General features: G+C 46.8%; 1 protein-coding gene across 8 annotated transcripts in view; it reads left to right on the plus strand.

Annotated features, from left to right (window-relative positions):
- LOC101867429 (CD99 antigen) overlaps nt 1-24,869 on the plus strand; it is a 48,536-nt gene that overhangs the window by 14,940 nt on the left and 8,727 nt on the right. For 4 of the 8 annotated variants that reach the window (XR_001487611.4, XR_006695449.3, XM_005592879.5 and 1 more), the window contains exons 2-8: nt 6,203-6,235; nt 9,678-9,725; nt 11,009-11,053; nt 11,702-11,770; nt 13,950-13,997; nt 14,760-14,810; nt 18,238-18,351. Coding sequence is in view for 4 of the 8 variants with exons in the window: in XM_005592879.5 (XP_005592936.4) it covers nt 6,203-6,235; nt 9,678-9,725; nt 11,009-11,053; nt 11,702-11,770; nt 13,950-13,997; nt 14,760-14,810; nt 18,238-18,351 (408 nt within the window). In the remaining 4 variants the exon portion in view is untranslated. The remainder of the gene's footprint in view (nt 1-6,202; nt 6,236-9,677; nt 9,726-11,008; nt 11,054-11,701; nt 11,771-13,949; nt 13,998-14,759; nt 14,811-18,237; nt 18,352-24,869) is intronic. The other 4 variants (XR_012430459.1, XR_006695451.3, XM_074030419.1 and 1 more) reach the window with 1 other exon arrangement.

Consider the following 24,869-nt stretch of genomic DNA (forward strand, 5'->3'; position numbering starts at 1 on the left):
GCTAGATTTTTTTAAATGATGTGTTAATTTCTTTTAATTGACAAATACCCATTGTATCTATTTATGCGGTTGCACGTGGTGTCTTGATGTATGTATCCATGGTGAAATGGATTTAAATATGCATAACCTCACAGACTTCCCAGCACTTTTTTGTGTGGTGAGAACACTTAAGAATGGGCTCCTTTAGTCGTTTTCGAATATTCAAGCCATTGTTACTAATTGCAGTCGCCATGGTGTCTCTGAGCTTTCCTCAAGTTATTTCTCCTGTCTCATGGAGACTTTGTATCCTGTGACCAATCATCTCCCCTGTGTTAAATGATACATCTTGAAAAAGAGAACAATACTTCCAGAGCAATTTGGTTTTAAGCAACAGAAAAATAAGGGTGTTTGGACCATCTGAATAAAACGGTAAAATGAAATGTATCAGCTGCCTCCTGCTGTTCCCACACAGGAGGACTTCTGGTACTCGCTCCAATGTGGAGGCATTTTCTCTTGCACCGTTCTGAGCTTTCTTTGTACTGCAGTTATCTCTAGGTTGGGGACCCTTCCTGAGGCCCCTCAAACCTAGAATGAAAGTTTTTAGGGGCAGACCATGTGACTGGTTCCACCGACCTCCAAAAAAATAAAAAAAAGAGCTGGGCACAGTGGCTCTCGCCTGTCATCCCAACACTTTGGGAGGCCGAGGCAGGCGGATCACGAGGTCAGGAGCCACCTTGGCTAACATGATGAACCCCGTCTCTACTAAAAATACAAAAAATTAGCCAGGCGTGGTAGCGGGCGCCTGTAGTCCCAGCTACTCGGGAGGCTGAGGCAGGAGAATGGCGTGAACCCAGGAGGTGGAGCTTGCAGTGAGTCGAGATCGCGCCACTGCACTCCAGCCTGGGTGACAGAGAGAGACTCCGTTTCAAAAAAAAAAAAAAAGACTCTGCAATGAGTAAAGAGCACATATGTGCCCTCTGCACCTCCTCCCCCTCCTTTTCTACAATGTCCTGAAAGTTTGTGTTTAGGGGGCTTTGGAAAAGGGCGTGGAAAAGCAGCAGGAGCAGATGAATACTGGAGTGGCCATCAGCAGGTGTGAGCACCCCGGGGTGATGGTGTGGCTGAGTGAATCGGACATTTTCCAGCAGGCACACCCAGGCCAGTGGCGGGATCTTCATCCTCCCACCCTTAATGAAGATTAACAGTATTATTGAGAACGCTGCAGGCACACACACAGCACTGCATAAATGACATCCCTGGCTGCTGCTGTTACTATGTAGTGATTGTGTTATTCTTATGAAAATCTGAAAGTTATAAGAATCTTGGAACTGCCTAATTTTTATTTTTAACTAATTAATTTATTTATTTTGAGATGGAGTCTCACTCTGTCACTCAGGCTGGAGTGCAGTGGTGTGATCTCGGTTCACTGCACCCTCCACCTCCCGGGTTCAAGCATTTCTCCTCCCTCAGCCTCCCAAGTAACTGGGACTACGGGCGTGTGCCACCACGCCCAGATAACTTTTAATTTTATGTGAAACACCTGAATGGTGTGATGATGGGGTTTAAGATATCCCAAGTGTCCGGGCGCAGTGGCTCACACCTGTAATCTCTGCACTTTGGGAGGCCAAGGCAAGCAGATCACTTGAGGCCAGGAGTTTGAGACCAGCCTGGCCTACATGGTGAAACCCCATCTCTATTAAAAACAGAAGAATTAGCTGGAAGTGGTGGCACATGCCCGTAATCCCAGCTACTTGGGAGGCTGAGGAAGGAGAATCACTTGAACCCAGGAGGTGGAAGTTGCAGTGAGTTGAGATCGTGCCACTGCATTCCAGCCTGGGCAACAGAGCAAGATTCTGCCTCAAAAAAAAAAAAAAAGAAAGAAAAAAAAGAAAGAAAAAGAAAAAAGAGAACCCAGGTACCGGCTCTCCTCCCGAGTTTGCCACGGTTGAGCGCATTCCTACATAGTGCAAGCCCTGGTCACATTTCGGAGGAACTCACACACCCCATGTGGCCTCAGGGACTTCACTCTAGGTTCATCCTGTTTTTCGAGTTGCCTGGCTGATGTGAAAAAGAAAACACGGTTTGAATCAGTAGAAAGTGTCTTGTCAGACTGACTCATGCCATCTGTGGTCCGTTCTGCCTTGTCCTGATGAGTCATTGCCCTGTCCCCAAAACATCTGGAGCTTTGAGAGGGCCGGGTGGAAACTGCAGTGGCAGTAGGGGGTTCTGCCGAGGGTGTGGTCTCTTTGCAATTTTGCAGAGAAGCTGAACACCGTGAACATTCAACACGGGCACCTGAGTTCTCCACCAGGCTCCTTCTCTAAGGGCATGGTTGTAGCTCCTGCTGGGTGGGTTTTGATGGTGTTTTCTTCACATTTGCAGCCCCGGAGGTCGTTTTCAGGAGCAAAAAAGAAAGTGGGGGCCGGGCGCGGTGGCTCAAGCCTGTAATCCCAGCACTTTGGGAGGCCGAGGCGGGTGGATCACGAGGTCAGGAGATCGAGACTATCCTGGCTAACATGGTGAAACCCCGTCTCTACTAAAAATACAAAAAACTAGCCGGGCGTGGTGGCGGGCGCCTGTAGTCTCAGCTACTTGGGAGGCTGAGGCGGGAGAATGGCGTGAACCCGGGAGGCGGAGCTTGCAGTGAGCCGAGATCACGCCACTGCACTCCAGCCTGGGAGACACAGCGAGACTCCGTCTCAAAAAAAAAAAAAAAAAAAAAAAAAAAAAAAAAAAAAAGAAAGTGGGGGTGTCTGCTGTGAGCCCACAATTTCCTGCCTACCACCTGAAAGCTCAGGGTATGTGATGAATTGGGAGATGAGTCCTAGGAAATAAAGAGACCAGTGGACTGAGTTAGGAGACGACAGCTTCATTTACAGAGGTTCCTTTACTGCCTCATGATCATTGATTGGGTTTGCTTCCCCATGAGGCTTCAAGCCAGTAGCATGTGCATTTGTATACACCTGGGGGACTGCGTCCCTCACACACCTGGGGGACTGCGTCCCTCACACACCTGGGGGACGGCCTCCCTCACACACCTGGGAGACTGCGTCCCTCACACACCTGGGGGACGGCGTCCCTCACACACCTGGGGGACGGCCTCCCTCACACACCTGGGAGACTGCGTCCCTCACACACCTGGGAGACTGCGTCCCTCACACACCTGGGGGACGGCCTCCCTCACACACCTGGAAAATTAGCCTCAGAGGTGTCTGCAGTACCAGATTTTACCAGGGAGTGAACGCTTGATCATGGGTGATTCAGAGGGCCCACCTTTGTATGAAATCAAGAGCTGGTCACCCCCCTTTCCTCCCTACTCTCTGTGGGGTGGTGTTTGGGAAGCTGTCTTAAGTGTTAGTCACCCAAGGAGAAAATGGTGAGGGTGGGACTCTGTGTCCCACACCTACACATGCACACACAAACCCACAAATGCACACACCTACACATGCGCACACACAAAGCCTGGCCAACATGATGAAACCCTGTCTCTACAAAAAATACAAAAAATTAGCTGGGTGTGGTGGCGGGTACCTGTAATCCCAGCTACTCAGGAGGCTGAGGCAGGAGAATTGCTTGAACCCGGGAGGCGGAGGTTGCAGTGAGCCAAGATTGCACCATTGCACTCCAGCTTGGGCAACAGAGTGAGACTCTGTCTCAAAAAAAAAAAAAAAAAAAAAAAAAAGGAAGTCCTGACATTTGCACCAACATGGATGGAACTGGAGGACATGATGTTAAGTGCAGTAAGCTGGGCACAGAAAGACAAATACCATCTGACCCAAACACACTTACGTGGAATCTAAAAACATTGAACTCATAGAAGCAGAGTGGAATGGCGTGACCAAGGGCTTGGGAGTGAGGGGTGAGGGAAATGGGGAAATGATGGGTAAAGGGTACAACATTTCCGTCAGATAGGAAGGGATAAGTTCAGGGGTCTTCTGTACTCAGGGTGACTGTGGTTAGCAAGAATGCATTGCATGCTTGAAAATGCCTAAGACAGTAGCTTTGAACTGTGTGCACCACAAATAAATACGTGAGGTAAGATGTAAATAAAGAAAAAGTAATACAACTTCAAAAAATACAGTTATAGATTTCTATGGAAACATATGAACATGAATGCATATATATATGCGTGTGTGTGTACATGCCTTATGGTTTATTCCGGATCAGTAGGATCCTCCCTTGCTACTGTCTAAAGATCTGCCGCATGCTGCAGGAGGAGCTGTAATTGCATTTGTTATGTCTGGCAAACGTCCTGTTGTAGAAAAAGCCATTTCAGGGCTCTGAGGTTGTGGAAACAACTCCACTCTGGTTGCTGGCATGGGGCCCACAGAGCTGTTCTGAGGATTTAGTCTACTTTCTACTTACTGTTGACACACACAGAAACACACCAGCAGCCATGGGTACACACACACAGACATACAAGCAGACATAGACACACCTACCTGTATGTACATACTCAATACATGCCTTCACACTATGCACACCTACCCATACGCACACGTGCACACAACTACATGTGTGCACACAGCACGTGCATACATGCACCTACGCATATGCACACATGGAAACACACCACACTACACACGCACACACAAACCCACAAATGCACACACCTACACATGCACGCACAAACCCACAAATGCACACACCTACACACGCACACACAAACCCACAAATGCACACACCTACACACGCACGCACAAACCCACAAATGCACACACCTACACACGCATGCACAAACCCACAAATGCACACACCTACACATGCACGCACAAACCCACAAATGCACACACCTACACACGCACACACAAACGCACCTACACATACACACATTGACACATGCACACACACATGCATGCAACTGCACACATGCACATGAAAAACATACACACTACATCTGCCTACACATACACACACAAACCCACATATACATGCACCTACACATATGCATACATAACACCTACACATTTGCACACAGAACCCACACATACATGCAACTATCCATAGGCACACAGAAGCAGCTACACACTACGCACACCTGCATATGCACACACAAACCTACACGAACATGCACTGACACATATGCACATAGAAAACACTGACACACTGCGTACACACACACACAGGCACAAACCCACAAAATGCACCTCCACAGTTACACAAAACACGCCCACACGTATGCACATATGCAAACCCACTCATACATGCACTTGTATATATGCACACACAACACATACATACACATATACACACAGAGAACCCACCTACACACCCCATGCATGCACACAAAACCCACAAATACATACATTTGCACTGCAAATGCCCAAATATACATGCACACGCACACACACAGCCCTGTGACATATGCATGCACTCTTCATTTATACACACAGGAGCATGGCCCGGTCACTTGCACCTGCTGTGGAACTGGACACATTTCTGTTGTTCACAGGGCTCCCGCGGGTTGTTCTTGGACCCCTCAGCACCCACTGCAGGTGCTTCCTGACGGTTGAGAGGTGTTGCACCCCTTTGGTGCTGAGGAATGGGGACGCTGGATGTTGACGATTATCCTAACTCTTCCTCCAGTTAACCAAACAGTCCAAGTCGACTTTTCCAAATTTTCCTGAATTTGGCTTTTCTTCAGTGCGCCAGAGATGGCCACGTTGAACTAGCATTGAAATTCTTGTAATTAAAAACTGTAGAAACAGGATAGCCTATCAATAATTGAGCGTGACAGTTTCCTCATTCTGTGAGATTCCATGAGATTTTTTTTTTTTTTAATGCATAATGCATGTGTCTTTCTGGGTTGTTGAGTGTTTCCGCTATATTTTGGTTTGTAATTACAGGACAGTTGCCAATAAAAAATGGAGAATTTTGTTCCCCATGTTCTTTTCAGTACATATTCAAAATTGTTACTCCTTTGTTTCAAAGGAACTGCCTTTTAAGAATAATACACAAAATGATCACGTTTTCCCACTATTTTAATTTCTACTAAGCTGGAAGGTCATTGTTTCTTTAAAACCTAGGCTAACATATTCTTACTTTTAGGAATGAAAGTGAATATTTAGAATGAAAAGAGAAATCACAGCACCTTGTAAATTTTTTTAAGTTGCCGTTTTAAATGTCACAAAAGTCAAAATCACCTACCATTTTTTATCTCTATAATTTTCAAATTTATTTTTATTTTTCTTGTTTGTAAGTTGACTCTTTTTTTCCCTCTTAGATGATGGTTTCGATTTATCTGATGCCCTTCCTGGTGAGTAACAACATCAATTTTTAAAATCCTGTCAATATTTTATGTTAACATAGTAAATACAGGCATATCCTAGACATTTCCGGCTCGGTTCTAGAACACCGCAGTACTGGGAGTCATAGCAATTTTTGGCTTCCCAGTACATATAAGTGTTATATTTACTCTTGACTGTAGTCTGTTAAGTATGCAATAGCATTACTTCTAAAAACAGTTTACTCTAATTGAAAATAACTTATTGCTAAACAATGCAGATACAGAGACAGGAAGTGGGGCATGTGCTGTTGGAAAAAATGATGCCGAGAGTCTGGCTTGGCACAGAGTTGCTGCAGACCTTCTGTTTGTAAAACACATAGTATTTGCAAAGCACCTTAAGACAAAGTGCAGTGAAGGAGGTCTGCCTGTATGTGTCCACCTGCCTTATTATAAAAACTAGATTCATAGATGACAAGGAAAAGCAAGATGCCCTGGTTAAGATAAACGAACCACCCTGGTGGAATAATTCACACTCCTGTGATGGTCGAAGGCCGAGCGAAAACTTGCCAGGTGCTTGGGGAAGGGGCTAGAGGAGGTGAGCAAATGGAGGTCCCCCTGGAGAGAGGGGCGTCCAGTCCTGGCATCCTCCCTCTCAAAATCGGCACCCACTCTCTCCATGGGGCCACTCCTTCCTTTTTCTGCAGCTCTTCCTGTCTCCCGCTCCTCACCCAGAGCCCTCGGTGAAGGGCATGGGAAAAGGAATTGAAGGAATCCATCTTATCACTCTATCTGCTTCTGGGTCTTGTCATCCCTTTGTATTTGTTTTCTGGGGCTGCCATAAAAAGGTACCACCAACTGGGGGCTTAAACCACAGGGATTTACCATCTTCCAGACCTGGACAATGGAAGTCTGAGATCAAGGTGTAGACAGACCCATGCTCCCTCTAGGGAGCTCTAGGGGAGGGTCCTTCCTGCCTTTCCCAGCTCCTGGGGACTCCAGGTGTCCCTGGGCTTGTGGCCGCATCACTCCAGTCTCTGCCTCCTTCTCCATGGGGCCTCCTCCTCTGTGTCTCTGTCTCCTTTTCTTTCTTTTACAAGGACACTTGTGATTGGGTTTAGGGCCACCATACTCCAGGATAACCTCATCTCAAGATCCTTCTCAAGCACATCTGCAAAGACCCTATTTCCAAATAAAGTCTCAATACCAGGTTCTAGGCTTAGGATGTAGATATGTCTTTTGGGGGAACCACTGCTCAATCCACTGCAGTTATATCCAGTTCTTTTTGGTGGCTCTAGGGGAGGATCCTTCCTGCCTCTCCCAGCTTTTGAGGGCTCCAGGTGTCCCTGTGCTTGTGGCCGCATCACTCTAGGCTCTGCCTTTGTCTACACTGGTCTCTTCCCTGTGTCTCCATGTATCCAAATTTCCTTCTTATAAGGGCACCAGTCATTAGGATCTATCCTAATCTGTTCTAACTTCATCTTAAGTAATTACAACTGCAAAGACCCTGTTTCCAAATAAGAGCACCTATTGAGGTTTGGGGTGGATGTGGATTTTGGAGGAATGTTCTTCAACCCAGGACAGCCCTCTTCACTTTTTTTTTGTTTGTTTGTTTTTGAGATGGAGTCTCTCTCTCTCGCCCAGGCTAGAGCGCAGTGGCGCGATCTTGGCTCACTGCAACCTCCACCTCCCAGGTTCAAGTGATTCTCCTACCTCCACCTCCTAAGTAGCTAGGATTATAGGCATGCACCACCATGCCTGGCTAGTTTTTGTATTTTCAGTAGAGATGGGGTTTCACCACGTTGGTCAGGCTGGTCTCGAACTCCTGACCTCGTAATCTGCCCACCTTTGCCTCCCAAAGTGCTGGGATTACAGGCATGAGCCACTGAGCCTGGCCACCCTCTTCACTTTTTTTTTTTTTTTTTTTTTGAGACGGAGTCTCGCTCTGTCGCCCAGGCTGGAGTGCAGTGTTGGGATCTTGGCTCACGGCAGCCTTGACCGTCTGGGCTCAAGCAGTTCTCCCACCTCAGCCTCCTGAGTAGCTGGGACTACAGGCATGTGCCACCTCACCTGGTACAGTAAGCAATACGGGGTCTCACTGCGTTGCTCAGGTTGGAGTGCCGTGGTGGGATCTTGGCTCACTGCAGCCTTGACCACGTGAGCTCAAGCAGTCCTCGCACCTCAGCCTCCCAAAGTGCTGAGGTGTGAGAGGATTGCAGATGCGAGTCACTGCACGTGGCCAGCTTTTAATTTTATGTTCTGTGGTGCAATGCCGATGGTTTGAGAGAAACAGTGCTAATGGGGATCATCTCTTTCCTGATCACCTACCCCTTCTTAGCCCTTGGGAACAGGTGTTCACTGCAGTGGGAGGTGCCCTTAGTCTTAAAACCTCCACCTGATTTGCCTGAGACTTCCATTCCCAGAGGGGGCAGCCTAGGCAGAGGCCTGACGGAGCCAAAAGTGTGTTTCATATGAGAAATGTGAACAGCCTTTCAACCATCAATCCGGTGTCTCCTTCTCATGCATAGATCTTGGGCTCTGAAAGGGCAGTTTTTCTCCTAACTTTGCCATTCTCCTGCCTTCCTGGCTTACATCTCGGTCACAGTCCCATTTAATGTCAAGAAGTGGAAAAGGGCTGGGCGCGCGGTGGCTCACGCCTGTCATCCCAGCACTTTGGGAGGCTGAGGTGGGTGGATCACCTGAGGTCAGGAGTTCGAGACCAGCCTGGCCAAAATGGTGAAACCCCATCTCTAGTAAAAATACAAAAAATTAGCCAAAAGTGATGGCATGCGCCTGTAAACCCAGCTACTCAGGAGGCTGAGGCGGGAGAATTGCTTGAACCCAGGAGGCAGAGGTTGCGGTGAGTGGAGACCATACCATTGCACTCCAGCCTGGGTGACAGAGCAAGACTTGGTATCAAAAAAAAAAAAAAAAAAGGCCGGGCGCAGTGGCTCAAGCCTGTAATCCCAGCACTTTGGGAGGCCGAGACGGGCGGATCACGAGGTCAGGAGATCGAGACCATCCTGGCTAATATGGTGAAACCCCGTCTCTACTAAAAATACAAAAAACTAGCCGGGCGAGGTGGTGGGCGCCTGTAGTCCCAGCTACTCGGGAGGCTGAGGCAGGAGAATGGCGTAAACCCGGGAGGCGGAGCTTGCAGTGAGCTGAGATCCGGCCACTGCACTCCAGCCCGGGCTACAGAGCGAGACTCCGTCTCAAAAAAAAAAAAAAAAAAAAAGTGGAGAAGGGGCCCCTGGTCTCTGTGGAAACCATGGCTGGTAGCAGCCTCTGTGCCTGTCTTCTGGGCTCAAGAGTCATCCTGTGAAGCTCAGCGCACTTGGGCTGGAGAGGAAAAACAATGCTAAAAACATTCTCCAGCTGTTTCCAAGAAAATGAAACAGCCTTCACCACAAAAGAGTTGACACTTGTTTTCCCAGCCGCAACTTTGACTGACTAAAATGTCTTCTCTCTTTAGACAAAGAAGGCAAGAAACCCACTGCAACCCCCAAGAAGCCCAGTGCTGGTGAGAAGGACTTGTTCCTAGTATGCAAAGAAAAAGAACAAATCATTTTCTGTCACAGCAGGACGGGACTTAGGCAACTAGAAAGAAGAGAGAAGTGATTGGAGTGCTCCGGGCGGAGTCTGGTTCATGCTGGAATTGTGTTAAGATGTGGACATTGCATCTGGTGATTCCAGGAGAGAATGGTTGCTGATGTGAAATGTTTTGGGGTCATTGGGACAGTATCTCCGGGTGCTTTTATTCTAAGGATCTGAGTTACTCTGTCTTTAGATTTTCTTCTCCCTTTTTTTTTCCGGCTAATTTTTTGTATTTTTACAAAATACAAAAGGCAGAAACAAAAGTCAGAAACAAGGGCCACATGATGGAATTGCCCAAGGGTCAACCCCAGTGGTGGATAAACAGAGTAAAAATGATGCCCAAACTTACGGCATCACTGTCTTGTCTTAGCACTTCTGAGTTTTCTAATATAAAACATGAATAGCTCCACTTCATTATTGGACTTCCTGTCTAGAGTGTCAGCTCATGAGCAAAGGGACCCGTGTCCCCAGATCCTTGAACTATGCAGTCGTGCAGACAGCACCCAATGAGTAGGTGTTGAACGTCTGGATTTGTACTATTATAGTCTCCTTGAGGAAGGGACTGGAAATTCCCATACGTGACTCAGGATGGCTCAGTACATGCTGTTGGGTGGATGCCAGCAACCATTCCTCCATTTTAGTTGGGTATTCAAAATCATTCTTCCTACTAGAAGACAAGATCTGAGGCCATGGTGAATTGTCACGTCCATTGCAGAGCACATGTGGGTTGCCAGAGCCGCATTTTAGACACCCTCTAGCCTAAATCGAATCACAGTCATCTGTCCTCTTCTCTTGGGGTCTGCCTTTCAAAAGTTGTTAGGGACCTGGGAGGAGAGGGTGATGGGATGGGGAGTCAACAGGAGAAAATCATGTGCAGGCGGAATTGGAATTTCACCTTGGTCCAGGCAACACAATTCATTTATAAATTACTTTATTTCTGTCTCTTTCTCCCCTGCCCCTCCTCTGAGAGCTTCTCTCCTAGCTCTTTGTCTCTCTGTGTCTCTTTTTGTTTTTTACTCTTTTAGTCTGAGAGAATAGTGATGTAAAAATGGTCAGGAATTCACTTTTCCTAATGAGATCCTGGTCAAGCTGATATTCAGAAAAGTATTCAGGAATGTGGGGCTGTGGTGGTTTTTCGATCTGTTCATGATCATTCCTTCCTCGTTTCTCTCTGAAATTTGGTATTAACTGCTTTTTTCCCTCTTTTAGGGGATGACTTTGACTTAGGAGATGCTGTTGTTGATGGAGGAAGTGGTGAGTATTATCCTTTAATCTCCTCTGCTGCTGGCCTGCTTATTATCACCCAATTACGATCAGTTCAGAGAGAATTCTCCCATTTAAATTATAAAGGGAGCCAGCTTTCACAGTGGAAACCTAGGGAATAGGTATGTTGGTTTGTTCTTGCTGTTGTCGTTGGGTTTTTCTTTACAACCAGTACATGTGCTTTTATTTTAAAACTGTTACAGCCTTTGGAAGGACATGAGACACATGTGCCTACCCTGGCCAGGGCTGGCCTCACGAGCATGTGACCTGTGCAGTGGCACGGGACCCCATGGCATGTTGGTTTGACATGGGCACCATACTGGTTTACTGTTCTGGTGCCGCCGTCTTGGAATACTTAACAGAATTTGAAAAATGGGTCCCACCTTTTTATTTTGGCCCCAGAAATTCTGCAGCTGGTGTGGATACCCGCTTTAATTTTTATTGAACATACTTGAAATTAAGAACTGTGGCTCAAAGTTGATGGGAGGAAATTGGCAGGAGACTGTGTGTATGGGTATCCCCACCAGGACAAAGGCCAAGGTCCAGTTTCTGCTGAGGGAACCGTCTGTATGTAAACTGATGTTTCATTTTCTTTACTGCAAGGCACTTATCATTGCAACTCTCATCTTTCACAAACAGACGACCCACCACCACCGAACCCACCCAAGCCGAAGCCAAATCCAAACCCCAACCAGGCTGGTTCCTCTGGTAAGAGTCTCTGACCCTGTGAGCTGTCTCCATGTGGTTCAGAATTCAGTGATATTTATGTCAGCTGAGACGAGGTGATTTCAGATGAGTGTGTGCTTACTGTTGACTGCCTGTGCAGTGTAATGCCCGTGTTCATGTAGTAGAAAATGTACCTTTCAAAAATAGATATTCAGCTTGGATTTTATTTTTAATTTGCTTTTTTTTTTTGAGACAGAGTCTCACTCTGTCACCCAGGCTGGAGTGCAGTGGTGCCATCTTGGCTCACTGCAACCTCCACCTACTGGGTTCAAGTGATTCTCCTGCATCAGCCTCCTGAGTAGCTGGAATTACAGGCACAAACTGCCATGCCCAACTAATTTTTGTATGTTTAGTAGAGTCAGGGTTTTGCTGTGTTGGCCAGGCTGGTCTCGAACTCCTGACCTCAAGTGATCCGCCCACCTTGGCTTCCCGAAAGTGCTGGGATTACAGATATGAGCCACTGTGCCTGGCCTAGTTTGCTACTTTTACTTCCAAGTTCCATCTTATGGAACTTCTAAAAAATTGAATACAAGAATTTAAATATAGACTTAATAAAGAGAAAAGTATTGGCATACACATTCCTTATGGAGAAGCTAGTGTGTTTTAAATCTTTTTGCCCTTAAATATTTAAGAAAAAAGTATTTTCTGACATATTACAGCATTTTCAGTGTAATTTGAATAGCACCAGTTTTTTTTTTAGCTGAATGATTGTTGAAAGTTTATATGCTTAGGGTTTTTTTGTTTACATATTTAATTTTTAACACAGAAATATATTAATGATGTCCACATCTTGTTGACATTTTGATGGCGATTAGTGCTAGTATTTTGTGTATCTTTTTTTTTTTTTGAGACAGGGTCTCACTGTGTTGTCCAGGCTAGAGTACAGTGGTGTGATCATATTAAACATAGGAGCATACCACAGCCTCCAACTCCTGGGCTAGAGAGATCCCCCTGCCTCAGTCTTTCAAGAAGCTGGGGCTACAGGCACACAGCACCGTGACCAGTTAGTTTTGTCATTTTTTGTAGAGATGGGGTCTCAGTATGTTGCCCAGGCTGGTCTGAAACTCCTGGCCTCAAGCAATCCTCTTGCCTCAGCGTCCCAAATCTCTTGAGATTATAGGCACGAGCCACCTCACCCAGCCTATATATTAATCTAAATGAAATAAATTTTAAGCAAAGTTCCAAGTCTTTTGTTTATACTGCATTGTAACATTACTTTTTGCTTACTGATATTCCATGAACATTTTTTCATGTCACATAATCATTTCTATCGTATGACTTTTACCGATAATCATGTACTATTACATACTACATATATAATTATATACTTCCTTTAATTCTGAAAATGTTGTGTTTCTTCTGGCATTTTAGAATTATGAATTAACAAAGCAAATCTGAGTCAACTCCATGCACTATTTTTATTCCTTCGAAGAAATTTCTAGCATTCAAGTTGTTTAGATCAATGTGTATGAGTACTTGTATAGCTTTTGACCTGGTTTTTAATTTGCTGCAGAATTTTAGCAATTTATTTTGATGCCAGGGGTGTGTGCAAATGTCCCTGTCTTCACACCATCTCCAATATTAGTTATCACCTGGGAAACCTTTGCAAATAGTGTGAAATATTCCGTCAACTTTCTCCTGGTTTCATGACTTTACTTCTAAAATTAAAAAAAAAAACAACCTGCATCCATTGGCCATGGGTACTTCTTATTTTGTGTATTGTATGCTTTGCCTTTTATTCTTATATTCTGATATGACATTATTGATTTATAAACCTTCTTCATTTATTTACAGACATTAAATATTGCCAGCATGCAATATTATGCTCACGTTTTTCCACTTTATTTATGATTTTTTGTTTTGTTTTGTTTTGAGACTGAGTTTAGCTCTTGTTGCCCAGGCTGGAGTGCAGTGGTGCCATCTTGGCTCACTGCAACCTCCACCTCCAGGGTTCAAGTGATTCTCCTGCCTCATCCTCCCAAGTAGCTGGGATTACATGTGCCTGTCACCACACCCAGCTAATTTTTATATTCTTAGTAGAGATGGGGTTTCACTATGTTGATGAACAGGCTGGTTTTCCTGAGTTTTTCCTTTATTCTAAGACATGAAGACCCTTGGAGGAGTTCCAGGTTGACAGATGATGCTGTATTTTCTTTCCTAGGTAGCTTCTCAGATGCTGACCTTGTGGATGGCGTTTCAGGTGGAGAAGGTACAGTTACCTTGTTTTCTGTCTCTTTTCTCTCTCCATCCCATGATGCCCACCTGCTCTGCAGAATCACTACAGGGTCTAAACTCTCAGCCCTCTGTGAACTCACAGTGAAATGTTCAGTCATTTCTGTGGGAACTGCCCGTTTGCTGAGGCTTCAAGGTTGTGGGAAGTAAAGGCTGCCCCATAGAGGATTGGTCCTGGGGGAAGAGTTCAGGGCCCAGGCAGCTGTCCCACTTTTCTGAGGGACAGGGCCTGTCGAATGGGCCCTTCTCACCACCTCCTCACCCATCCATTCACCTGTGTATTCTTTCAAATAGCTAGTGTTGTTTCAGCTTCGTTTTATTGGGCTGTTTTCTGTAATTTAAGGAACGTGAATATTAAAGCCCTAAGAATAAAGAGAGAATGCCTGGGAGTACAGGTTCTCAGAGTACCCCTGGAGTGTAACAGGCAGCACCCCAGCTCTGTAGCTGGGTAACATGCACCCCCACAGAGTGTAACAGGCAGCATCCCAGCTATACAGCTGTGTAACATGCACCCCCACAGAGTGTAACAGGCAGCACCCCAGCTCTGTAGCTGTGTAACAGGCACCCCCACAGTGTAATAGGCAGAGGCAGGACTCCAGCTCTGTAGCTGGGTAACATGTATCCCCGTAGAGTGTAAGAAACAGGACCCCAGCCTCTTCACGGTCCTGGCTGTGAATTTTTCCTTGATCCCGAATCTTCCAGATGCAGATTGTCAGCAGATGTTGCTTTTGTGTTGCAGGAAAAGGAGGCAGTGATGGTGGAGGAAGCCACAGGAAAGAAGGGGAGGAGGGTAGGTGCACCTGGCTTCTGCCATTTTTCTTCTTGTCTCTCCCATGTGGTGGTGAGAAGGGGAAGCAGAATGTCTGAGAGCTGGCAGACTACACTGGCATCGGCCTCCTGAAGCTACTGGCAGGAGACACGGGTGTTCTGTGCCCAGTGCTCCCAAGCGGTATAGCCACAGAGGTCCCCCCAGCAAACCAGCCCTGCTCCAGGTGCCCACGTGACCCAGATTTTACATTTGGTCACCTGCCCATGATGTTCTGGCTGGCGATCTGATCCCTACATCATGCTTAGCCTTGTCCTTGTGTTTACTAAAGCTCCTACACTCACCCTAACGATCAGAAGCTTGTGACGCGGCATCCTCCATTGCGCTTGGCCCTTGAGAACGTCAGTGACCAGGTGGGAGGTGGGAATGTGGATTGCTCCCACCCTGGCTGTAACAGGCATTGTGTTCTCCATGAAAGTGCCGGTGATGTATCTCCTGTCTCCTTTTTCATAACCTTTTCCCTTAGATGGGACAAGAAAATAACAACAGAAAGAATTCCTTTTAAAACTGTAAAGAAAAAAAAAATGAGGTAAGAGAAAGAGAAAGTAGGGAGGAAGGAAGAAGGGAAGGAAAGAAGGAAGGAGGGATGGAGAGAGAGAAGGAAGGAAGGAGGAAAGGAAGAAGGAAGGAAGAGAGGGAAGGGAGGAAGGAAGGGAGGAGGGTGGGAGGAAGGAAGGAAGGAAAAGAGGAAGGGAGGGGGAGGGAGGAAGGAAGGACAAGAAAGACGGAGGGAGGGAAAAGAGGGAGGGAGGAGGAAGAAGGGAGGGAGGGAAGGAAGGGAAAGAGGGGAGGGAGGGAGGGAGGGAAAGAAGGAAGGAAAGCAGGAGAAGGGAGGAGGAAAGGAAGGAAGGAATGAAGGAGAAGGAAGGAAAGGAATGAAGAAGAAGGGAGGAAAGGAAGGAAGGAGAGAGGGAAACAGAAGAAAAGAAGGAAAGAGGGAAGGAGAGAGGAGAGACAGAAGAGAGGGAGGGGCGAGGACAATAGCTTCGTATTTTAGTATCTCACATCTCTAAAATTCTCAGGGACTTTGCTTCTAGCAAAATGCCTGGTTTTAAGCAGCTTCTTTGGCAGAAGAGGTACTAACTTGGCCAAAGATTTTAATACCTGTTTGCCATTTTAATCGCTGATAAAATGTGAATTCTTAAAATACGCAACGAATGTTTGTGGAAAAAGAAAAGTGGGTAGTCTACCCTTGTTTTAGGTAGTTATGATTTTTATGGATACAGTTCTTGAATTCTAGGCTTTCTTTGAAGAGGTAGTAATCTGTCTGTAGCCCTCACCTGGGACTACAAGGTCATTTAAAAAAAAATAGCTAAGAAAACCCATGTCTGGCATGTTTATGGCAGGCCGTCGCTCTTGGCCTTCTGGAGAGTTCATGTTTACTATGCCACTTCATCAGGGAGGGGTAGTTAAGCTCGAAAAATCTTTCCATGACATGACTGTGTCTTGCACATATTAAAGACTGGCCGAGTGAACACACCACCCACAGACCATGTTTGGAGCCAGTGTTTTTGCTGAAAGTCAGACAATTCTCCTTCCCCGTCACGGAGGGCAGAGAAGATTCTATCTGGAGAAGGGTCCTCTAAAGCTCACATCTGGCATTTGGAATTAAGAATCTCTTCATCGGCTGGGCGCCATGGCTCACACCTGTCATCCCAGCACTTTGGGAGGCTAAGGCGGGAGGATTGCTTGAGACCAAGAGTTCGAAATCAGCCTGGCCAACATGGTGAAACCCCTTCTCTACAAAAAATACAAAAATTAGGCCAGGTGTGGTGGCTCACGCCTGTAATCCCAGCACTTCGGGAGGCCAAGGTGGGTGAATCACTTGAGATCAGGAGTTTTGAGACCAGCCTGGTTAACATGATGAAACCCCATCTCTACAAAAAATACAAAAATTAGTAGGGCGTGTAGCATGCACCTATAGTCCCAGCTACTCGAGAGGCACAAGAATTGCTTGAACCCGGGAGGCAGAGGCTGCAGTGAACTGAAATCGTGCCACTACACTCCAGCCTGGGTGACAAAGTAAGACTGCATTTCAAAAAAAAAAAAAAAATTAGCCAGTGGTGGTGGCACATATCTGTAATCCCAGCTACTTGGGAGGCTGAGGCAGGAGACTAGCTGGAACCCGGGACGCAGAGGTTGCAGTGAGCCGAGACTGCACCATTGCACTCTAGCCTGGGCAATACAGCAAGACTCTGTCTCCCAAAAACAAAAAAGAATTATTGCTGGAATGACATTTTTTTAAAAAATAGGCTGGGTGTGGTGGCTCATGCATGTAATCCCAGCATTTTGGGAGGCCTAGGCAGGCAGGTTGCTTTAGGCTGGGAGTTCGAGATCAGACTGGGCAACATAGCAAGACCCCAATTCTATAAAACCACAATAATTAACCAGACATGGTGGTGCACACCTGTAGTCCCAGCTACTCGGAAGGCTGAAGTGGGAGGATCTCATGAGCCCAGGAAGATTGCGGTGAGCTATGATTGCATCATTGCACTGCAGCCTGTTTGACAGAGTAAGAACCCATCTCAAAATAATAAACAATAATAATAATTAATTACATAGATATGGATTTAAAATATTTGCATTGAAACCCAAAGCTGTTTTCAGGGGGTGAAAAACGAACATTCTAACGATACAGAACGCTATGGCAAAGCACCAAGCATTGCAGGTCTTTGCTTCTTCATCTCTGCCCCTACCTGGGCTCTTTCCTCCAGGTTTGATGTCCAGCTCTCTCTCTTTTTTGTTTTGTTTTGTTTTGAGATGGTGAATTGCTCTGTCACCCAGGCTGGAGTGCAGTGGCACAATCTCGGCTCACTGCAACCTCCGCCTCCCGGATTCAAGCGATTCTCCAGACTCAGCCTCCCGAGTAGCTGGGGTTAAAGGCGCCCGCCCCTACTCCCAGCTAAGTTTTATATTTTTCATAGAGACAGGTTTTACCATGTTGACTAGGCTGGTCTCGAACTCCTGACCTCAGGCGATCCACCCGCCTTGGCCTCCCAAAGTGCTGGGATTACAGGTGTGAGCCATTGCGCCCAGACCCAGCTCTCTCTTTCCATAGGTCTTTGTCTGTCTTTGTCTCTGCCTTGGTTCTGCTGAGCTTCTTCCTGTACCTCGCTGGCCTCTCTTCATGTCTCTTTTCTCCCTGCTCCACTCCCTCCACGGTCTGACCAGGTCTGCCCAGCATGGCTGGCGATGGGAGACTGTGCCTTGCTTTGCCTTCCTGTGTACCATTCTCGGCGTGCTCCCTTTGCAAATCGGTCAGCTCGGGTGACTGAGATGTTCTGAGGATCTTGGTGCTCTCAGACTGACTGTCTCTGCCAGCCACTGCTCCCTGGGATCTTCTCTGCACTGTGCATGTCTCAGTCATGATGCTGTGTGCTTCCTCCTGCAGCGGACGCCCCAGGTGTGATCCCCGGGATTGTGGGGGCCGTCGTGGTCGCCGTGGCCGGAGCCATCTCTAGCTTCATTGCTTACCAGAAAAAGAAGCTGTGCTTCAAAGAAAACGGTAAGGCTCGCTCTGCCAGTGCCGCTCCTTCATGCCTTGCTGATTGGAAAACTGTGCTTTCTTTAAAAGGCAGAGACCAAACTCGGGCTGGCACGAAACAGGTGCACGATGACTGGTGGTTCGTGAAACCACTAAAACTTTGGAATCAGACCTTCTGGCTTTGATTCCAGGGCTGTTCTGCCTTGTGTTTCATTGTGTGAAAGTTTACAAGTTCTCACTGCTGCAGTGCTTGGGTTTTTTATGTCTACAAAGTGGGAAATGGTTGGTACATACGCCGAGGAATTGTTGCAGGGGCTAGAGACAGTCCTGCAGGAAAGCCTCCACAAGTTTCCCTGCAGCGAGCAAAGGTGGAAGACACTTAGCTCTGATGATTCCTGCCTTGTTATTTACAATCAATGTCATCATTAGGAGGAGAGCCGTGATGAGGGGGCTGTCACGGTCCTTTCTTCACCCAGGAGAGTTAAGTTAAAACCCAGCACAAGGCCGGACACAGTGGCTCACAGCTGTAATCCCAGCACTTTGGGAAGCCAAGACGGGTGGATCATGAAGTCAGGAGATCGAGACCATCCTGGCTAACATGGTGAAACCCCATCTCTATTAAAAATACAAAAAATTAGCCGGGCGTGGTGGCGGGCGCCTGTAGTCCCAGCTACTCAGGAGGCTGAGACAGGAGAATGGCATGAACCCAGGAGGCAGAGCTTGCAGTGAGCCGAGATTGCACCACTGCGCTCCAGCCTGGGCGACAGAGCGAGACTCCGTCTCAAAAAACAAAACAAAACAAAAACCAGCACTGCGGATTCCCTTTCTGTTAGTACTGAAAACCCACACGCACCCAGGACCTGGGAAGTTTCTTGGGTCGGGACTAAAATTTACAGGGGAATTAGGAGGAGCACGTACTCACCATTGCAGTCCTCCTAGGCCAGTCAGCAGGCTCTTCGGGATCTTGTATTCAAAAGTCCCTAAATCATTTAGTATCCGCCGTGAAGTTGGGAAGTAAACCCTGCTATTTGGAACACAGCTAACGTGCATGCATCACTGGGCAGTTATGTTTAGCTCTGGCCTCCCTCTTGCATGACCAAGCAGTGTGGTTTGCAGGGATCTCATCGACCGGGAACAGCTACTCTTATTTTTCATTTTTTTTCTTGAGGCAGAGTTTTGCTTTGTTGCCCAGGCCGGAGTGCAGTGGCGCAATCTCGGCTCACTGCGTCCTCCAGCCCCCCGGGTTCAAGCAATTCTCCTGCCTCAGCCTCCTGAGTAGCTGGGATTATAGGCGCCCGCCACCACGCCCGGCTAATTTTTGTATTTTTAGTAGAGAGCGGGTCTCACCATGTTGGCCGGGCTGGTCTCCAACTCCGGACCTCAAGTGATCCACCCGCCTCAGCCTTCCAAAGTGCTGGGATTACAGGTGTGAGGCACCACACCCGGCCAACAACCACTGTTTTATGGAGGAGCCCCTGGGGTCCTTCACGCCTCTGGGTGTCTGAACATCTCACCCTACTTAGATCTTAAGTCCTGACTCATTCTTGGTCACTGATGTCATCCACCCAAAGCACTGCTTCCTGAAGATTTTAGGGAGATTCCTAGAACATTTGAATAGATGCTGGTATGGACAAAGTTAGACCGTAGGGGTGGAGTTTCCCCGTAATCTCCCATCATTCCAGCATTTGACATCCACAGACGTTATTTAGAGTGTAAAATGGAGAGTCCTAAACAGCTTTCAGGTCTCAAGACTTTAAATGAGCTGCGGGTGTTTATATTGCCATTCTTGCTGTGGGGTTTTGGGCAGTGTGTGGAAGACAGTTGCCTCCTACCTGCTGGGTGGACTAGTGGGAATGGTGTTTGGTTGTTTGTTTGTTTGTTTATTGAGATGAAGTCTCAGTCTGTCACCCAGGCTGGAATGCAATGGCTCCATCTCAGCTCACTGCAACCTCCACCTCCTGGGTTCTCCCACCTCAGCCTCCCAAGTAGCTGGGATTACAGGTGCACACCACCACGCACGGCTAATTTTTGTTTTTTTAGTAGAGGTGGAGTTTCATTATGTTGGTCAGGCTGGTCTCGAACTCCTGACCTTGGGTGATCCGCCCGCCATGACCTCCCACAGTGCTGGGATTGCAGGCATAAGCCACCGTGCCCAGCTGGCGTTTGGCTGATTGAATGGCAGTGTTGAGCGAGGCCCAAATGGACAGATTACCACCTTCAAGGAGATGCCTATAAGAGACCTACAATTAGAACCACGTTGGAAAAAAGCAAACAGCAAAACATTCTTCTCCCCTCTTGCTGCTTCTAGAAGTAGCAGAGAGGTTAAAACAGTAGGGACACAATGAAAGGGAATTTGTGTTTGCTTTTCAATGACATTTCTTTTTCTTTTCTGAAACTGTTCAACTCACAGCGTAATATTCAACCAGGAGGATGGAAGGCTTGTTTGCCAGGACAGGATGTGTAATATTCTAGATGTTTTATTTCAAACTCTCGTTTTTTTTTTTTTTTTTTTTTTTTGAGACGGAGTGTCGCTCTGTCACTCCGAGTGGAGTGCAGTGGCGCAATCTCGGCTCACTGCAACCTCTGCCTCCTGGGTTCAAGCAATTCTCCTGCCTCAGCCTCCCAAGTAGCTGGAATTACAGGTGTGCATCACCACACCCGGCTAATTTTTACGTTTTTAGTAGAGACAGGGTTTCACCATGTTGAACACACTGGTCTCGAACTCCTGACCTCAGGTGATCCCCCCACCTTGGCCTCCCAAAGTGCTGGGATTATAGGCGTGAGTCAAAGCACCCGGCCTCTAGCTCTTTTTTAGAATCCCAGATAATTGTTGAACACTTTCGCATTAAACTACAAAATCTCTGATTGATGATTCTCTGAAAATCTTTGGGTCAACCCAAATTGGATTCATGAGTTGCAAAGGATGTTTATTACCTTGTGCATGCGGTCTTAGGAACTTTTGGGATCTTGTAATGCTATTTCATATTCACATCCTGTATTAGTCTGTTTTCACACTGCTATGAAGAACTGCCTAAGACTGGGTAATTCATGAAGGAAAGAGGTTTCATTGATTCACAGTTCAGCATGGGCGGGGAGGCCTCAGGAAATTTACAATCATGGCAGAAGGGGACGCAATGCACCATCCCATTATCATGAGAACAGCATGGGGGAACCTCCGCCATGATTCACTGACCCCCACCTGGTCTCTCTCTTGACACCTGGGGATTATGGGAATTACAATTCAAGATGAGATTTGGGTGGAGACACAGAGCCTCACCATACCACATCCCAAGACACACAAACTTGGGAAGGCACCCAGGAGGCTTAATAGGCTTGATTTTGTAAAAAATTTGGAAATAGAGTTGGGAAAAGGAAAAACAATATTTTCTCTGCCTTATCCGCGCCCCCACCCCTGAGTCTTGGTCTTGGGTGGGAGCATTATCTTCATTTATTGCAGGAGGTGGGGCAGGCATGAACAATGAAAGCTCTCACTGAGTAGAAACAATTTTCCTAGATTTTTCAAGAACAAAAGCAAATGTGTCCCGGCCTGGTGGCCCACACCTGTAATCCCAGCACTTTGGGAGTCCGAGGAAAGAGGATCGCGTGAGCCCAGGAGTTCAAGATCAGCTTGGGCAACATAGCAAAACCTCATCTCTGCAAAAAATGTAAAAAATTAGCTGGGCGTGCTTGCATATGCCTGTGGTCCCAACTACTCTGGAGGCTGAGGCATGAGGATTGCTTGAGCCCAGGAATTGGAGGCTGCAGTAAGCCATGATTGCACCACTGCACTCTAGCCTGGACGACAGACAGAGACCCTGTCTCACTTTTTTTTTTTTTTTTTTTTTTGAGACGGAGTCTCTCTGTGTCACCCAGCCTGGAGTGCAATGGCGTGATCTCGGCTCACTGCAGCCTCTGCCTCCCGGGTTCAAGCGACTCTCCTGCCTCAGCCTCCCGAGCACCTGGGACTACAGGCGTGTGCCACCACGCCCAGCTAATTTTTCATATTTTTAGTAGAGACAGGGTTTCACCGTGTTAGCCAGGATGGTCTTGATCTCCTGACCTCATGATCTGCCCGCCTTGGCCTCCCAAAGTGCTGGGATTATAGGCGTGAGCCACTGCGCCCGGCCCCCAAAATAATTTTTTTTAAAAAAGCATCCTTTCTGAAGAATTGGCTCAGGGGAGTCCAAGATTCACTTTATACTACTGAGATGCTAGGGTAATTTTCTTCTAATATTTTCCGTAAGTCTTTTATTCTGATGCCAAATTAACAGAAGGTCCAACTTTCAATTCCTGGTTTGCTTTCTAGTGGTCCAGGGATTGATTTTCTTGGCCTTTTGTAAATGCACAAATCAAAGGACCAAAAAGAAAATAAATAAAGCATAATAAGAGAAGCAAGAGATGGTGAAACCCCATCTTTACTAAAAATACAAAAATTAGCTGTGCCTGGTTGTGGGTGCCTGTAATCCCAGCTACTTGGGAGGCTGAGGCAGTGAATTGCTTGAACCTGGGAGGCGAAGGTTGCCGTGACCCAAGATTGTACCACTGTACTCCAGCCTGGACAACAGAGCGAGACTCTGTCTCAAAAAAAAAAGAAAAAGAAAAAAAGAAAACGAAAACAAGGCACTATTCTATAAATGCCAAGACACTGCCTCAAAAGAGGACTTTTCCAACTGCATCCACTCACATCTTGGTTTCTATACCTGAATTATAAAATGAGTTTAATGTTTATCTCAGTGACACAGTTTTATTAGTAGACATGGAATTGTGATGTTGGATCGAGGTATCCGGAAGACAAAAGATGTCAGAGCCCTCAGCCTCTGTGGCAGAATTTTGCTTTATGGGTTTGGTTTCTGGGATGGTGATTTTGAGATCTTGCAATCCCATGGGTTTATGGGGAGCTTGGAGATTTCATAAGAAGGATGTGAGTATAGCATGCCCCGGTCCTTCAAGAAACCATGGGCCAGGCGCAGTGGCTCATGCCGGTAATCCCAGCACTTTGGGAGGCTGAGGCAGGCGGATCACCTGAGGTCAGGAGTTCGAGGCCATCCTGACCAACATGGTGAAACCCTGGCTTTACTAAAAATACAAAAATTAGCCAGGCATGGTGGTGCACACATGTAATCCCAGGTACTTGGGAGACTGAGGCAGGAGAATCGCTTGAACCCGGGAGGCAGAGGTTGCAGTGGGCCAAGATCAAGCCACTGCACTCCAGCCTGGGGACAAGAGCGAGACTTTATCTCCGAAAAAGAAAAGAAAAGAAACCATGCCCAGTTTTGGGGATACCGTTACAGACTCATTTTCCAGGACTGTGTCATTGCATTGAAATTTTCGGTGTTTGTTAAATTTGCATTAAAATTAGTCCCAGGCAAGTGGGTAGACATAGGTGAGTCTTCCGCATCTTTTCAACAAGGAGATGCCGTCATCAAATCCTGTAGCTTGATACAGATTTATCAAGAAGCTTTGCAGTGTTATGTTTTGGGGCTCACGGATTAGAAACTCCTTGTGGGATCAGACAGCTCTGTCGTATGTTGGTGCAAAACTAACTGCAGTTTATGCCATTAAAAGTAATAGCAACATAGCAAGACCTCGTGTCTACAAAAAATGTACAAAAAAAAAATTAGCTGAGTGTGGTGGCTCTCAGACAATCTTTTACCTTTTTTTTTTTTTTGTAGAGACACAGTCTTGCTATGTTGCCATTACTTTTAATGGCAAAAACCACAATTACTTTTGCACCAGCCTCCCTTCTTCCCTTCCTACAGATTTGAGTTTGTGGTGCTTGGGCTTCTCCTGGTTTTTGTCCACATGATATGAAGGGGCCTGTTGAAGCTGCTTCTCTCATGCACTCGGGTCTGTGACTTTGCATCTGGGTGTGTTGGCTTCATGGAGGACCTGGCTGAGACCACTAACCGTAGGAGCCTGACCGCTTCTCACGGAGCCCAGCTTCCGTGGTTGGCACGGGGTGTTAAGGACGCTGTCCTTTGGGTGTGGTGGCTGGTCCTAACGCTGTGTTTACTAGGGTCCTGGGCTCACAGTGGGTTTCTTGAGGCTTTGGCAAGATGGGCTATTGGCTCTCCCTGCCTCCTTCTTTCTCTTCTTCTCTGCCTTTCTTCCTTCCCTCCTCCTTTCTTTCCCCCTCCCTCCTTCTTTCCTCTCTTCCTTCCTTGCTTTTCTCTTTCTTCCTTTGCCCTCAATTCTCTTTCTTTTCATTCTTTCTTGAACTCTCCCTCTTTCTTCCTCCCTCCCTCCCTTCCATCCCTCCTTCCCTTCCATCCCTCCTTCTTTTCCTCCTTTTTTCCTTTTTCTCTCTTCCTTTTCTCTATCTCTTCCTTTCTTCCTTCGCTTTTCTTCTTATGTACCTTTCTTTTTTTCTCTCTCCCTTCTTTCTTTCCTTCCATCCCTCCCTCCTTCTTTCCTTTTTCTCCCTCCATCCTTCCTTTTTTCTCCCTCCATCCCTTCCTCCTTTCCTTCCTTCCTTTCTTTTTTCTTCTCTCTATTCTTCCTCTCTTCATCCATCTCTCCTTTTCTTACATGCCTCTTTC

Source organism: Macaca fascicularis, chromosome Y (genome assembly GCF_037993035.2).
Source record: "Macaca fascicularis isolate 582-1 chromosome Y, T2T-MFA8v1.1".
In the NCBI taxonomy this organism is placed as follows: Eukaryota; Metazoa; Chordata; class Mammalia; order Primates; family Cercopithecidae; genus Macaca; species Macaca fascicularis.